This window comes from Pecten maximus, chromosome 5, assembly GCF_902652985.1.
Source record: "Pecten maximus chromosome 5, xPecMax1.1, whole genome shotgun sequence".
Taxonomy (NCBI): Eukaryota; Metazoa; Mollusca; class Bivalvia; order Pectinida; family Pectinidae; genus Pecten; species Pecten maximus.
In genome coordinates, this window is record NC_047019.1 from 36,206,048 (window position 1) to 36,221,037 (window position 14,990).

Genomic DNA, 14,990 nt, shown 5'->3' on the forward strand with positions numbered 1-14,990 from the left:
CATTGTGGGAATTTCTATTCAATAAATATGGAAACTCTACTTAAAACAGTATTAGTTTGTAGACGTCATTTAGCCAATGTGAGCAAAAAGAGCACAGACTTTTTTCAATCGAAAGTAAATTTATACAAATTACATACATGCTAAATGTTTTTTAATGGCATAACTTTGCAAAAATAATACAGATAAACTGTTTAAATCAGTACGACTGTTTTCAGGAAAATCAACGATCAGGAGGAAAAGTGAAGTTTTCGCAATTAAAAAGGAAGCAAAAGAAAAAGAACAGAAAAGAAGGCAACGGCTTGTTCACCGACGAGGATTACGATTAACTATATAGTTTTGTCGTTATTTCCTCCTATAAATAATACAAAACGGAATAAATATTGTAATAGGTTTTTAACCTTCTCCGCCAATTCCAAGATATTTTTTCTATTGTATATGTGCCTGCTCGGTTCTCGGTATAGTATCTATGATTTAACGTTTTCCATTTGATTCCCCTTTACATATAACATTTTAATCCCCTTTAACAGATTACATTTTACAACCCTTAAAACATATCATTTGATTCCCCTTTACATATAACATTTGAATCCCCTTTAACGGATAACATTTTTATCCCATTTAATAGATAACATTTGAATCCCCTTTAACGGATAACATATTAAACCTCTTTTACAGTTAACCAGAGGCGTATATATCATACAAGTCTCCGAGTTAACATTTGAATCCCCTTTACGGATAACATTTAAATCCGTTTTTAACGGATAATATCCTAACCTCCTTTAACAGAAAACATTTTAATCCTCTTTTACAGATACCATTCAAATCCCCTTAATAGATTACGCTAGAGCCATGTGTGTTGTTTTACACCGATGAGAATGGGACACTTCGGCCTATGTACAGTCTAATATTTTTATTTCTTTTTTTTTCAAAGTATCTTTTTTCGTTTTTTTTTTTTACATGTAGATCTATTAATCAAATAAATTCCAGTGCTGATAAAAGAACTTCTTGTATATACTATAAAAATACATATTTCTTTGTAGCCCGACCTTTCCTCTGGCCCTGACATCATGTCAGGTGTAAGGCCTATACACCAGACATGGTGTCAGGACCAGAGCAAACTCGGGCTAATTTCAGTAGAAATCTGTAGGTACTATACATTGTAGCTTCGACATGTATCGGGTATTGATATTTGGCGATCTGTGGTACATATATACGGCATCATCATATCAGCTGTATCGTCACTAATGTATATGTACATTACTGAGATTACGTCACGTTAGGCAGTAATTAATATATCATTTAGATGTCCACTCTAAATTTTCACAACATTTACAGAACATTCCAAAATGGTATCATTGTTTCATTTTGATTTCATATTATAACTTCTTAAATCATGTACTGAAATACAAATAACAATAAGTCTTTGGGGGATCTTTTTTAGTGTGTAAATTTCATATGCATGTTTTTTTAGTGGATTTTTATCTATTGTTTCACAAAGTATATACACTATGTACCAGATACTAGCAAGATATTTTCTATTTATTATACACTTCTTCATCTACTTATATATTTGTTTGGTATATGCACATACATATATCAGTGTCAATATTTGTTATTCAATAATTTTAAGTGTTATTATCACTGAACCTTTGTTTTATCTATGCGTAAGCATGGGCATCTCAGCACATGGTTGCTATAATGATTTCAACATTTACTTGGGTGTTTAATTGGACTTTGTTGATATATTCTGAATCTCCTCTCCTTTACCGTTAATTGGAGTTTGTTAATTAATTGTACAATTTTATATCTCGGTTTACCTGGGACTGAGCTTAATTTCTATGTATATGCAGATTTGTCTGCATCGACATCCAAACACACACACTTCAGATGCTGAATATTCCCTACAATTTGACTTTGGGAAACGGACAAACGGGACATAATATAATTACATGTAATTCTTAAGTATACGGATCAAAGTTATATGCAGCCGAGTACATGATTAATTAAATTCAAAATCATTGCCTACCTAGAGACCGAACCCGGGACCTCTGGCTTACTAGTCTTACGCTCAAACGATCGAGCTAAAGGGAAAATTTCTCCATCTACCAGGGTTACACAAATAACATCCACAAGACATGACTTGTTTTTGAGTTCATAATATATAATTCACGTACATAAAACACAAGAGTTCATAATATATAACCCCCGTACATAAAACATGACTTAGGGACCTGTTTATGAATTTAACGTACTAGTATACATAAAAAAATATTATCATTGTAGTTCATTTAATGATTTATTTTGGGGGGGTTATCAATTCAATGTACATAAATACAATAATTTATTGTTGTATTCTATAGCAAAGATATATTTTTTCACATTTCTGAAAATAATAGACAATACATGTATGTTCATATTGTATCAATTGCGAAAATAATTTACATCAGCTTTCGTTTTATGGCGATTTTATGCCTTGGGGGAAGGATGATTTACATGTGTTCTCCACTTTATTAAATCCAAGTTATGTATTCATGTATAGGTAGGTACTAAATTGTTTAAAGCATAACGTTTTGTTATTACATACAGATAAGCGTATATTTTAGACGAAACATGAATTATCTCAACTAAAATTTCATTAAGATTGATATTTTGATATTGTACTTTGGATATTTTTGAATTTATTTAAATAAACGCATCAAAAAGTTTTGTTTGTTATTTATTCCAGCAAAAAGGCGTAAACTGTAATCAGTAAATATACATGCCAGAGCTATGCACAGTTCAAAGTGGTGTAACATTGCTCTTAGTGAATACACGCATCATCACTAAAGTAAATCTACCCACTTATACTCAAGAGAATTCAGACATAAATACCCAATAGATTCAACACACTAATACTCGAGAGAATCTTCACACCTATACTCAGGAGAATCGACATACCAATACTCACAATAATTCACAAACCAATACCCAAGATAATCCACACGACAATACTCGAGATAATTCACACAATATTCGAGATATTTCACACACGAATACTAAGAGACTTTATACACCAAATCCTCAAGAGAATTCACACACCAACACTCAAAATAATTCACACACAAATACTCAATAAAATCCACATACCATAACTCAAAAGAATTCATACACCAATACTCCAGAAAATTTGCATACCAATACTCAAGAGAATCCACACACCAATACTCAATAAAATCCACATTCCAATACTCAATAGAATCCACATACCAATACACAAGAAAATTCACAAACCAATACTAAAGAGAATTCACATACCATAACTCAAAAGAATTCATACACCAATACTCCAGAAAATTTGCATACCAATACTCAAGAGAATCCACACACCAATACTCAAGAGAATCCACATACCAATACTCAAGAGAATCCACATACCAATACTCAAGAGAATCCACACACCAATACTCAAGAGAATCCACATACCAATACTCAAGAGAATTCACATACCAATACTCAAAATAATTCACACACCTATATTCAAGAAAATTTACAAACCAATACTCAAGAGAATCAACCTACCAATACTCAAGAGAATTCACAAACCAATACTAAAGAGAATTCACACACCAATGCTCGGGAGAATCCACAAACCAATACTCAAGACAATTCACACCAATACTCAAGACAATTCACACACCAATGCTCAAGAGAATCGACAAACCAATACTCAAGACAATTCACACGCCAATGCTCAAGAGAATTCACAAACCAATACTCAAGAGAATCGACAAACCAATACTCAAGAGAATTCACACACCAATACTCAAGAGAATTGACAAATCAATACTAAAGAGAATTCACACACCAATACTCAAGAGAATCGACAAACCAATACTCAAGAGAATTCACACACCAATACTCAAGAGAATCGACAAATCAATACTCAAGAGAATTCACAAACCAATACTGAAGAGAATCAACATACCAATACTCAAGACAATTCACACCAATACTCAAGAGAATTCACATACCAATACTCAAGAAAATTCACACACCAATGCTCAAGAGAATTCACACACCAATACTCGAGAGAATTTACACACCAATACTCAAGAGAATTTACACACCAATACTCAAGAGAATCGACAAACCAATACTCAAGAGAATTCACACACCAATACTCGAGAGAATTTACACACCAATACTCAAGAGAATTTACACACCAATACTCAAGAGAATCGACAAACCAATACTCAAGAGAATTCACACACCAATACTCAAGAGAATTCACACACCAATACTCAAGAGAATCGACAAACCAATACTCAAGCATATTCACACACCAATACTCAAGAGAATCCACACACCAATACTCAAGAGAATTCACACACCAATACTCAAGAGAATCGACAAACCAATACTCAAGAGAATTCACAAACCAATACTCAAGAGAATTCACATACCAATACTCAAGAGAATCGACAAACCAATACTCAAGAGAATTCACACACCAATACTCAAGAGAATCGACAAACCAATACTCAAGATAATTCACAAACCAATACTCAAGAGAATTCACACACCAATACTCAAGAGAATTCACACACCAATGCTCAAGAGAATTCACACACCAATACTCAAGAGAATCGACAAACCAATACTCAAGAGAATTCACACACCAATACTCAAGAGAATCAACATATCAACAATTTACAATACAATGTAGTACAATATTTCATGGGGCATAATTCTGTGACCATATGGAGTAGTTTTATATGTTTTTGACTTTTCCAACTTATAAACAGAATTTGCCATTCATTCAAAATCGCAGTGGATTTCCGTTCCTTGAGTTATCCCAGCATCCTTCAGTGAGGAAGTGTTGGCCTGGTTTGATAGGTTCATCCAAAGACATTTATTGGATCCTCCTACATTGACTTTCAATTGCAACTCTTTCCCATCTGAAAGCTTGAAAATTCTATAGAATTCCTGCTTCAAGAAACCAATCGTATCCGATTTACTATAACACTGATATGACCTTTGACCCATACATTCAAGAACAACTTTCATTGGATAGATCTCTACAGTAAGTGTTCCTGAGAGCAGACCTTCCAATATGACCTTGCGTACAATTGGCTTTTGTCCATCTTTCAACCCATACCACCCCATAATCTGCAACCAACAAGATTCTTTAATGGCAATAAAATCCTCTCCCTCCAATAAATTTGCAATCAAATTATTTTCAGTTCCCATGATGGAAGAATTGTCTACTGGGCCTGGATGAATCCCATCTCCTTCCTTCTTACTTAGGAAAGTCTGACATTTTCTTATCCAACTTTTTGAAACTATGAAAACCTCTGAGTGTTTCTTGAATGATTTGCACAACATTTTCTTCATAAGACCTTGCTGTGTCTTTTTGTCTGGACATCTTACTGTGGGTTTGTTTCTAGGTATGTCTGGACATCTTACTGTGGGTTTGTTTCTAGGTATGTCTGGACATCTTACTGTGGGTTTGTTTCTAGGTATGGATTTTTCGGCGTCCTCAGCTTGGCTATGCATCCAATCTGACTTGAGATTAGTTTTTGAATCTGGTGTCTTTGGCTTCATAGAATCTGAAGCTTTACTGGTTAAATGACTAGAACCGTTCAATTTTCTTATCAAATCTGGAGTCAATTTGGAGTCTGTGTGTATGGCAAGCTGAAATACAAGAATAAGATGGTATCATAAAATAATTTTTTGTAGATTTCCTTTTGAGACTTTTGAAATTTCTTTTTGAAATTTTCCTATCAATATTCTTTGCTTCTTTAAATTGAAACCGTCCAACCTCACTGGATTAAAAAACAATTTGCTATACACACACGAGAAATAATTTTAAGGGACTTTTATTTCTATTTGGATCTGAGAGTGTTACACCACATAATATATACGTAGTATCAAAACAAAGTAATGCACTGAACAAACATTTAACCCAGTATGGATAAACCTTAAACACAGCATGGACAAACCTTTACCCTAGTATGGACGAACCTTTAACCCAGTATGGACGAACCTTTAACCTAGTATGGACGAACCTTTAACCCAGTATGGACGAACCTTTACCCTAGTATGGACGAACCTTTAACCCAGTATGGACGAACCTTTAACCTAGTATGGACGAACCTTTAACCCAGTATGGACGAACCTTTAACCTAGTATGGACGAACCTTTAACCTAGTATGGATAAACCAGTATGGACAAACCTTTATGGACAAACCTTTAACCTAGCATGGACAAACCTTTAACCCAGTATGGACAAACCTTTAAGCTAGCATTGACAAACCTTTAAGCTAGCATTGACAAACCTTTAAGCTAGCATTGACAAACCTTTAACCTAGCATGGACAAACCTTTATGGACAAACCTTTACGGACAAATCTTTAACCTAGCATGGACAAATCTTTAACCTAGCATGGACAAATCTTTAACCCAGTATGGACAAACCTTTAACCTAGCATGGACAAATCTTTAACCTAGCATGGACAAATCTTTAACCTAGCATGGACAAATCTTTAACCCAGTATGGACAAATCTTTAACCTAGCATGGACAAACCTTTAACCTAGCATGGACAAACCTTTAACCCAGTATGGACAAACCTTTAACCTAGTATGGACAAATCTTTAACCCAGTATGGACAAACCTTTAACCCAGTATGGACAAACCTTTAACCTAGCATGGACAAATCTTTAACCTAGTATGGATAAACCTTTAACCCAGTATGGACAAACCTTTAACCCAGTATGGACAAATCTTTAACCTAGCATGGACAAATCTTTAACCTAGTATGGACAAACCTTTAAACCAGTATGGACAAACCTTTATGGACAAACCTTTAACCTAGCATGGACAAACCTTTAACCTAGCATGGACAAACCTTTAACCCGTGTGGACAAACTCCTTTATTAAAAGTGTGTCAAAGCTAATGAAGATAATGCAGTGCCATTTGAACATTTTTGGTCTGCACTGGTTGTTTTGTAAGATTAAATGGGACCCCTCTGTATGATTTGAATTGACTTCCAGAAAAATAAGTGAGATCTTTTTAATTCGAAGCTTAAAGAGCTTTAACACAATTTCTGATTCATTGTGACTTTGGGAACCAAACCTAAAGCGTGATATATAATGACACGCCCATCTAAAACTTTCCACACAGAATATTCTATAGATTGGAATTTAAGGCTCTGATAAAGTGTTAATAGACATGGACAGATGACGAACTGTACTTTTAGTAATTGTTGTTTGACTTTGTGTGTAGAGTTTGTAAATCTATGAACTTAAGATCTATATAAATGCCATATAGTTTTGAGAACCTCTAAAACTGATGAATTACACTCATACTTAAACACTATGATAGAAGTGATATGACACAACCAATATGATATTCAATAGTGTGATGTTCTGATGACTACACTGTCACCTTCATCAGACTAATGACCAATGTGAAGCGTACTAGCACTGTCTTATATAGTGTCTGAGAGCACAAAAAATCGGCACTTACTGACAATTCTGTAAAGCAAAATCATATACGGTATGTGTCATATAACTCCTATCATATTTACTTTACCAGCCTGAAGAAAAATGTTCCAGAATATACTTACACTCTTCTGATCTCCACTTTCTAAGACTAGAAGGTTATCTGAGAAAATAAAGTATGATAATGTTAATAAAAATGGGGAAAAAATCTATAATTCAACTCCAATGGATCTAAAAGGTTAGAAAGTAAGTTGAATTGTTCATTGTTTTATTTTTTGCTAGTGGACAAGGAATGGCTTTGTTACAAAAAGCTGTTACATAGAACAAATATACTGTATTAAAGCTTATCCAGGGATGTAATTACACAGATCATTACGATAAATACTGTAACAAAAAACAAAAGTGATTGTACCTGTATGTTTCCTATCGGAGAGTTCTACTTTATCTAAATCCCCTGCCATCCTCCTCAATGTGTCACAGATGTCTCGTTTTGAGCCTAGGCCCACAGTTTGCAGACTGTCGTTAGAAGGAATGGTCAGTGATGCCCTGTTCAGTTCACACTCTAGCTGTGCTGTATCTTTATGTCTGAAATGCATTACTATACTTATTTCCCATAGAAGTGGCGTACTTGCCAGAATTTATAAAAAAGTGGAATTAGGATATAACAAAGATCCTCCAGGGACTAGAAGGAAAAGAGAATTACCCGACAAGTAGAAATGTGTGTCAGAATCCTCATTTTGTGAAATATTGTAAGGTAATATTGATAATTACTTTCAATTGTGTACAAATCATGCTTAAGAAAGAAAAACTTCTTTACAATTACACTGTATTATTGTTTATAGGGGGGAATCCACATATACTTACAGTTCTCTATACTGGTCAAAATTCTAAAATGATAAAACAATAAATTCAGTAAATATGGCAGAATCAATAGAATTGTCCTACATACAAACATAATTCTACATGAGAATCTAATATTTTTCAGGATTTCTCAAATAATCAGATTTTTTTTTCAACTAATTAAATAATGTCTACACCCAACCCAATGGTAATAGTGATGTGGGGTTCCCAGGATGTAGGTGGGATAACTATAGTTCAGACTGAAGTTTTAAACATTGGGACTTGGTGAACTTTATTTCCAAATTATGTTAATCTCCATGGCTCTCCACGACAAACAATGGCATAGATATACCTAGTTCAGAAAACCATTTTCTTTATACACATTAACATCATTAATTCAGGAGATACCGTCATGCACTTCTAAAAAAAGAAAGATTTGAAGTGTTGAACAATTTTGAGCGGAATATTAAAATTGTTGATCATTTTTAGTGATATCTCTTGGAAATATTAACAAAAACAAAAAATTGTTTCATTCATCAATCATTAAACAAAATGTTAGCACAAGAGGTTGTTGTGATTTCGACAAACTTTTCACCCAATAAAAGGAGGAAATTTTCTATTGGCTAACCCCATAGGTAAATTATTCCAAAGGGAGTTTGTTGATTTTAATAAAACATCACAAATTATTAAACCCAACATACTGAGTAGTAATAAGTTTCCGAGACAGGCTGTGGGTGGAGAACAGTTGACATTCGACTTTCCAGCTGTTTTACAGATCTCAGATGACTTTCTATATTCTGCATTTCTCTTTCAAACTCAGTACATATGTCCTCTTTCCTGGTTTGTAGGTTGGAACTCATCTCTGATTCCTTTCGGTCCAAAACTAATCTCAGCATGCTGAAAGCTTTTAATACTTCTTGACTGTCATTTTCAATCTCTTCCTGTGAAAAACATAAACAAGAAGAAAGTGGATCAAAGCTGACAGTGCAAGCTAAAAAGCTTCCAAATGAGATCTTAAAAATTATATACACTAAGTTTCAGTTTTCAGCAACCATTTCTGAGATATACCCCCATGATCACAGTATTAAGGTCATTCATTTGAAAAAACTTGATAAACCTTCATCTCAACATATGACTGGCTCAATATTATGATCCTGGGCCTCTTGGTTTTTGAGAATTGTTTCTGAATGGATGATGCTTGACAATAAAAAAAATGGCGATTGCAATAGATCACTCAAGGCTTCATCTCCGGTGACACAAATGAAATACAACAAATAACACATCCATTGAGACCTAATTGTTTCTATATATTTTCACTGATCATCCAGAATTAATCTGCTGCATCAAAATAGTAATATGTACTGAAAGATAAACCTACAGCAGACACCCATCCACAACCAATGACATACTGAAAGATAAACCTACATCAGGCACCCATCCACAACCAATGACATACTGAAAGATAAACCTACATCAGACACCCATCCACCACCCACTGACATACTGAAAGATAAACCCACATCAGACACCCATCCACCACCCACTGACATACTGAAAGATAAACCTACATCAGACACCCATCCACCACCCAGACATACTGAAAGATAAACCTACATCAGACACCCATCCACCACCCAGACATACTGAAAGATAAACCTACATCAGACACCAATCCACCACCCAGACATACTGAAAGATAAACCTACATCAGACACCCATCCACAACCAATGACATACTGAAAGATAAACCTACATCAGACACCCATCCACCACCGACTGACATACTGTAAGATAAACCTACATCAGACACCCATCCACCACCCACTGACATACTGAAAGATAAACCTACAACAGACACCCATCCACCACCCACTGACATACTGAAAGATAAACCTACATCAGACACCCATCCACCACCCAGACATACTGAAAGATAAACCTACATCAGACACCCATCCACCACCCAGACATACTGAAAGATAAACCTACATCAGACACCCATCCACAACCAATGACATACTGAAAGATAAACCTACATCAGACACCCATCCACACCACTGACATACTGAAAGATAAACCTACATCAGACACCCATCCACCACCACTGACATACTGAAAGATAAACCTACATAAGACACCCATCCACCACCCAATGACATACTGAAAGATAAACCTACATCAGACACCCATCCACCACCCACTGACATACTGAAAGATAAACCCACATCAGACACCCATCCACCACCCACTGACATACTGAAAGATAAACCTACATCAGACACCCATCCACCACCCACTGACATACTGAAAGATAAACCTACATCAGACACCCATCCACCACCCACTGACATACTGAAAGATAAACCTACAATCAGACACCCATCCACCACCCACTGACATACTGAAAGATAAACCTACATCAGACACCCATCCACCACCCATGACATACTGAAAGATAAACCTACATCAGACACCCATCCACCACCCAGACATACTGAAAGATAAACCTACATCAGACACCCATCCACAACCAATGACATACTGAAAGATAAACCTACATCAGACACCCATCCACCACCGACTGACATACTGAAAGATAAACCTACATCAGACACCCATCCACCACCCACTGACATACTGAAAGATAAACCTACATCAGACACCCATCCACCACCCACTGACATACTGAAAGATAAACCCACATCAGACACCCATCCACCACCCACTGACATACTGAAAGATAAACCTACATCAGACACCCATCCACCACCCACTGACATACAGAAAGATAAACCTACATCAGACACCCATCCACCACCAACTGACATACTGAAAGATAAACCTACATCAGACACCCATCCACCACCCAGACATACTGAAAGATAAACCTACATCAGACACCCATCCACAATCAATGACATACTGAAAGATAAACCTACATCAGACACCCATCCACAATCAATGACATACTGAAAGATAAACCTACATCAGACACCCACCCACCACCCACTGACATACAGAAAGATAAACCTACATCAGACACCCATCCACCACCCACTGACATACTGAAAGATAAACCTACATCAGACACCCATCCACCACCTACTGACATACTCAAGATTTTTTCAATATTTTTATTACTCTCTAACACACTTGAGTGTGTGTAACAAGAGGTCAAACAAGTGTACAGCAATGTTACAATTATAACTGAAAGATAATTAAACCTGCAGCAGACACCCATCTACTACCCACTGACTTACTAAAACATTTATCCATTATCCATACCCTTGTTATTTTTTGACACCCAGTGGACACTCTTTATAATCTTCTATACAGTCATTGTATTCCGTAGGATACCCATCGCTGATTACAGTCAAATAAAGCCAACAAAACCAAGCTTATAATCCCAATATCTTAGCTAATATGGTAGTCTTTTCTAAATAATCAATATATAATTGTTTAAATTGTATCGGTCAGCCAGCAGAAGTCTACCTTCTTTCATTCCAGTTGTTCCTTTTTCTTTCATTCCAGTTGTTCCTTTTCAACTATGTATCTAACCAACACATCCTTGATTAAATTTTTAGTAAAACTTACCTCCACTCTGTTTCGACGAGCGATAAGATCCTGTTGAGTACTAACAAGGTCATTCTTCAGTTTAGTTACCTTTGGCAAGACAGACTGCTTTACTTCATCCTATAAATATTGTATCTAGCTATATATATGGTATAAAAACAGTTTGCTTAATACTGTTACATTGCATGTTTTTGGAAGTTTATGTAAAAAACCATCATGTATCTCTATTAATAATGAACGAATATGCAATCATAACATCAGATTTTGCAATGCATTCATAACATTAAATTTTGCAAAACTACTAGTAATTACCAAATTTAATTAATTTAATATTTTGGATGGTAAAAGATTTGTTGTGAATTGTTTCCCATTTCAGTAATGTTTATTAAGTACCAGTCAAAAGTAAAGAGAAATTAAATCTATGAAAAGTAGTCAAGTACACATCACAATACAAATTAATTTGAAAATGGATTTACCTTACATGACATAACCTTATCTTCCAAATCCAGGGTATGATGGCCAGAGTGATCCCTGAGGCATTTGGTACATAGCACAGTGTCACAAGTATTACAAAACACACTTACAGATCGACTATGTGCCTTACATATTTCACCCTGTTTTTCACATCTAGTTCCAGTTTCTGTCTCTGTATATCCATGTTTGAGAGATTGGAGCCTACTGATTATATTTGCTAAAGCAAAGTTCTTTGGCAGTTTAGTAACGTGTTCCTCTGTAAGTTGGACAGTACATCTACAGGAAGGGCAGGGGAATGGAGTTCCCTCTAATGTGTGTTGCTGTATGTGGGTGTTCAGACACTCCCGACAGAAGTTGTGTTGACAGGGTAAGAAGACTGGGTCCTGGTACAGCTCCAGACAGATAGGACAGGTTAGCTCCTCTTCTAATCCTCCAACCACAGTTCCTTCCATCACAAAGGCCATCCTGAATGAATGAATGAATGAATGAATGAATGAAATTACTAATAATTCCTGAAAGTTCCATTTATGATATTAAGTGATCCTATGCAACTAATTTGCATTCAATTATTACCACTTAGGAATTTTTCCATTCTTCTAATAATAATAAAATCTTTTATTTAGACAGGGTGACATATTTAGAATTTTGTCTAGTTTCCAATACGGCCCTGTAAAATTTACAAGACAATACTTACATAGAAATAAGATACATTAATGACCTGTCTATAATCAACATGATTAGTACATTATAACTTATCTTCATAAGAATTGAGAGCAAATATATCAATTACAGAAATATAATGTCAAAGTAATATCACAGGATACAGACCAGAAAGGAGGTGATTGGGAAGCCCCTACCTAACAAGCTTTCCGGCTGTAGTTAATAAATATGTGGATGTTTTAAAATATGATAATACAGCTCTTTATCAAAATGATTTAAATAAAAATGTGCATTACATAAACATGGTTTGATAATAAGTAATGTCATAGGATACAGGCCAGAGAGCAGGTGATTTGGTAGCCCCTACCAAACAAACTCTCTGGCTGTGGTCTATGTACATGGCATATAGTCTAATCACTGTAAATAGAAGCCTTTATAATAATTTAGAAAGATAAGCTTTAGATAAACACAAAAATGAAATTGGTTTTAAGACAATAAATCACAGTTAAGCTTTTACTTCAAAATACTAAGTTATTGAATTAAAATAGTTGCTTAGATACAGCTTTTTGAAAGACAGAATGCTTGTAGTATTTTGTGTCTCATCAGTAAGGTTGTTCCATAAGCCAGTACATGTACAAATGTATATCTAAAAGAATTCTTATGTACACTTTCTAAGATGCTTAAGAATGTTTGATTGGTTATCTGACTGAAACATTTCTACAAAATATGTAATCATTTCTCTTTTCTCCTCTAGGGATCAAATGCAGGACCTCTGACTGACAAGTGTGATGCTCTTACCAAATGAGCTTAAAAGAAGTTCCACCTAGCTTATTCAATTCTTTTTGTAATTACTTTGATGTCAAATGATCCCATTGCTGGTAAACTCTATAACCCAATACATGTAAAATAAAGCATGATTGTTGGAACACTCAGACATGGATAGAGATGTTTTCAATTTGTTTCAGTAACACTGAAATTTGGCAAAAATATTATGTAACCCTGGCAAATATCAGCCAAAAAAGGTTGACATTCTTCCCTAAAGGTGTTCATGACTAAAAGCAACTTTATTGACTTATTTCTACATGTATTTCCCGTATCATGCCCTAATATATAAAATACACTGCTGGGTCTGTCTTTCCACACAACCTAATTCTGCTGTATAATCTTACCATTTAAACATTTTTTTCAAAGAGTTTTCTTGAATTTGTTGATAGGCCGATTTTAAAGAGAGTCTTATGCTGAAGTGAAAGATATTGGTTTCAAGTTCATTTTCACAGAGACCTATATTAATATAGGCCCTATAGGTCTCTGATTTTCATAAATAATGCCATTTAACATCAAAATTAATTCAAAAGTTATTTACTACACACCAAACATCAATAAAATACAACCATGAATGAATGAAGGGCGAGTGAATGAAAAAAGTTGAAAATACAAAAAAAAAAAAAAATGAAAGTAAAACTAAATTTTGCATAAAGACATTTGATCCGAAAGTGTACTGGTGTATACGTAGTAATCCGGTGTAATAAGTAGACTACAGTATAATTAATTATCAAAGGACAATAATGCCTAGGCCTAGTTTCAACAGATCGCGATTCCCCAGTTGAAAATACCCATAACTGATTAAATCATACCAACCAAAAGTTAGTCAGCACTTTTGATGAAAAGTTACATTGCAAAACCTTTTGAATTCGTTCCCTCTTGTAGCGGAGGCTAGTTATAGTAACTGTTGAACGCTGTTTCTGCGAAACTGGAAAACGAAAGTAGGCGGTGTTCAAAGGGTGATAACTCATATTTATATACCGATAAATGTTTATTTCTGACTCTGCAACCGCTCTGATAAGTATATCCAAAATGATGGTATTTCTTCAAAATTAAAAAATGCCTGGTAGTCAACAATCATGAAATATTTGTCATAATTTCATGTTTTTATGACGAGCTTTCAGTCATTCTACCACCA

At 35.0% G+C, this 14,990-nt stretch overlaps 2 protein-coding genes across 2 annotated transcripts in view; one reads left to right on the forward strand and one right to left on the reverse strand.

The window, feature by feature from the left end:
• Window positions 1-2,704, forward strand: part of LOC117327918 (tripartite motif-containing protein 59-like) — a 26,879-nt gene extending 24,175 nt beyond the window's left edge. Inside the window, exon 9 of the mRNA XM_033885163.1 lies at window positions 216-2,704. The gene's annotated coding sequence lies outside the window, so the exon portion shown is untranslated. The remainder of the gene's footprint in view (window positions 1-215) is intronic.
• LOC117327915 (E3 ubiquitin-protein ligase TRIM7-like) lies at window positions 2,701-14,962 on the reverse strand. Its single transcript, XM_033885157.1, has 8 exons — window positions 14,669-14,962; window positions 12,373-12,835; window positions 11,918-12,016; window positions 9,025-9,264; window positions 8,348-8,370; window positions 7,896-8,068; window positions 7,609-7,646; window positions 2,701-5,673 (listed from the first exon to the last, which is right to left on the reverse strand). The coding sequence occupies exons 1-8, from the start codon at window positions 14,821-14,823 to the stop codon at window positions 4,795-4,797; spliced, it is 2,070 nt and encodes a 689-aa protein (XP_033741048.1). The 5' UTR covers window positions 14,824-14,962; the 3' UTR covers window positions 2,701-4,794.
• Window positions 14,963-14,990: the final 28 nt, after the last annotated feature.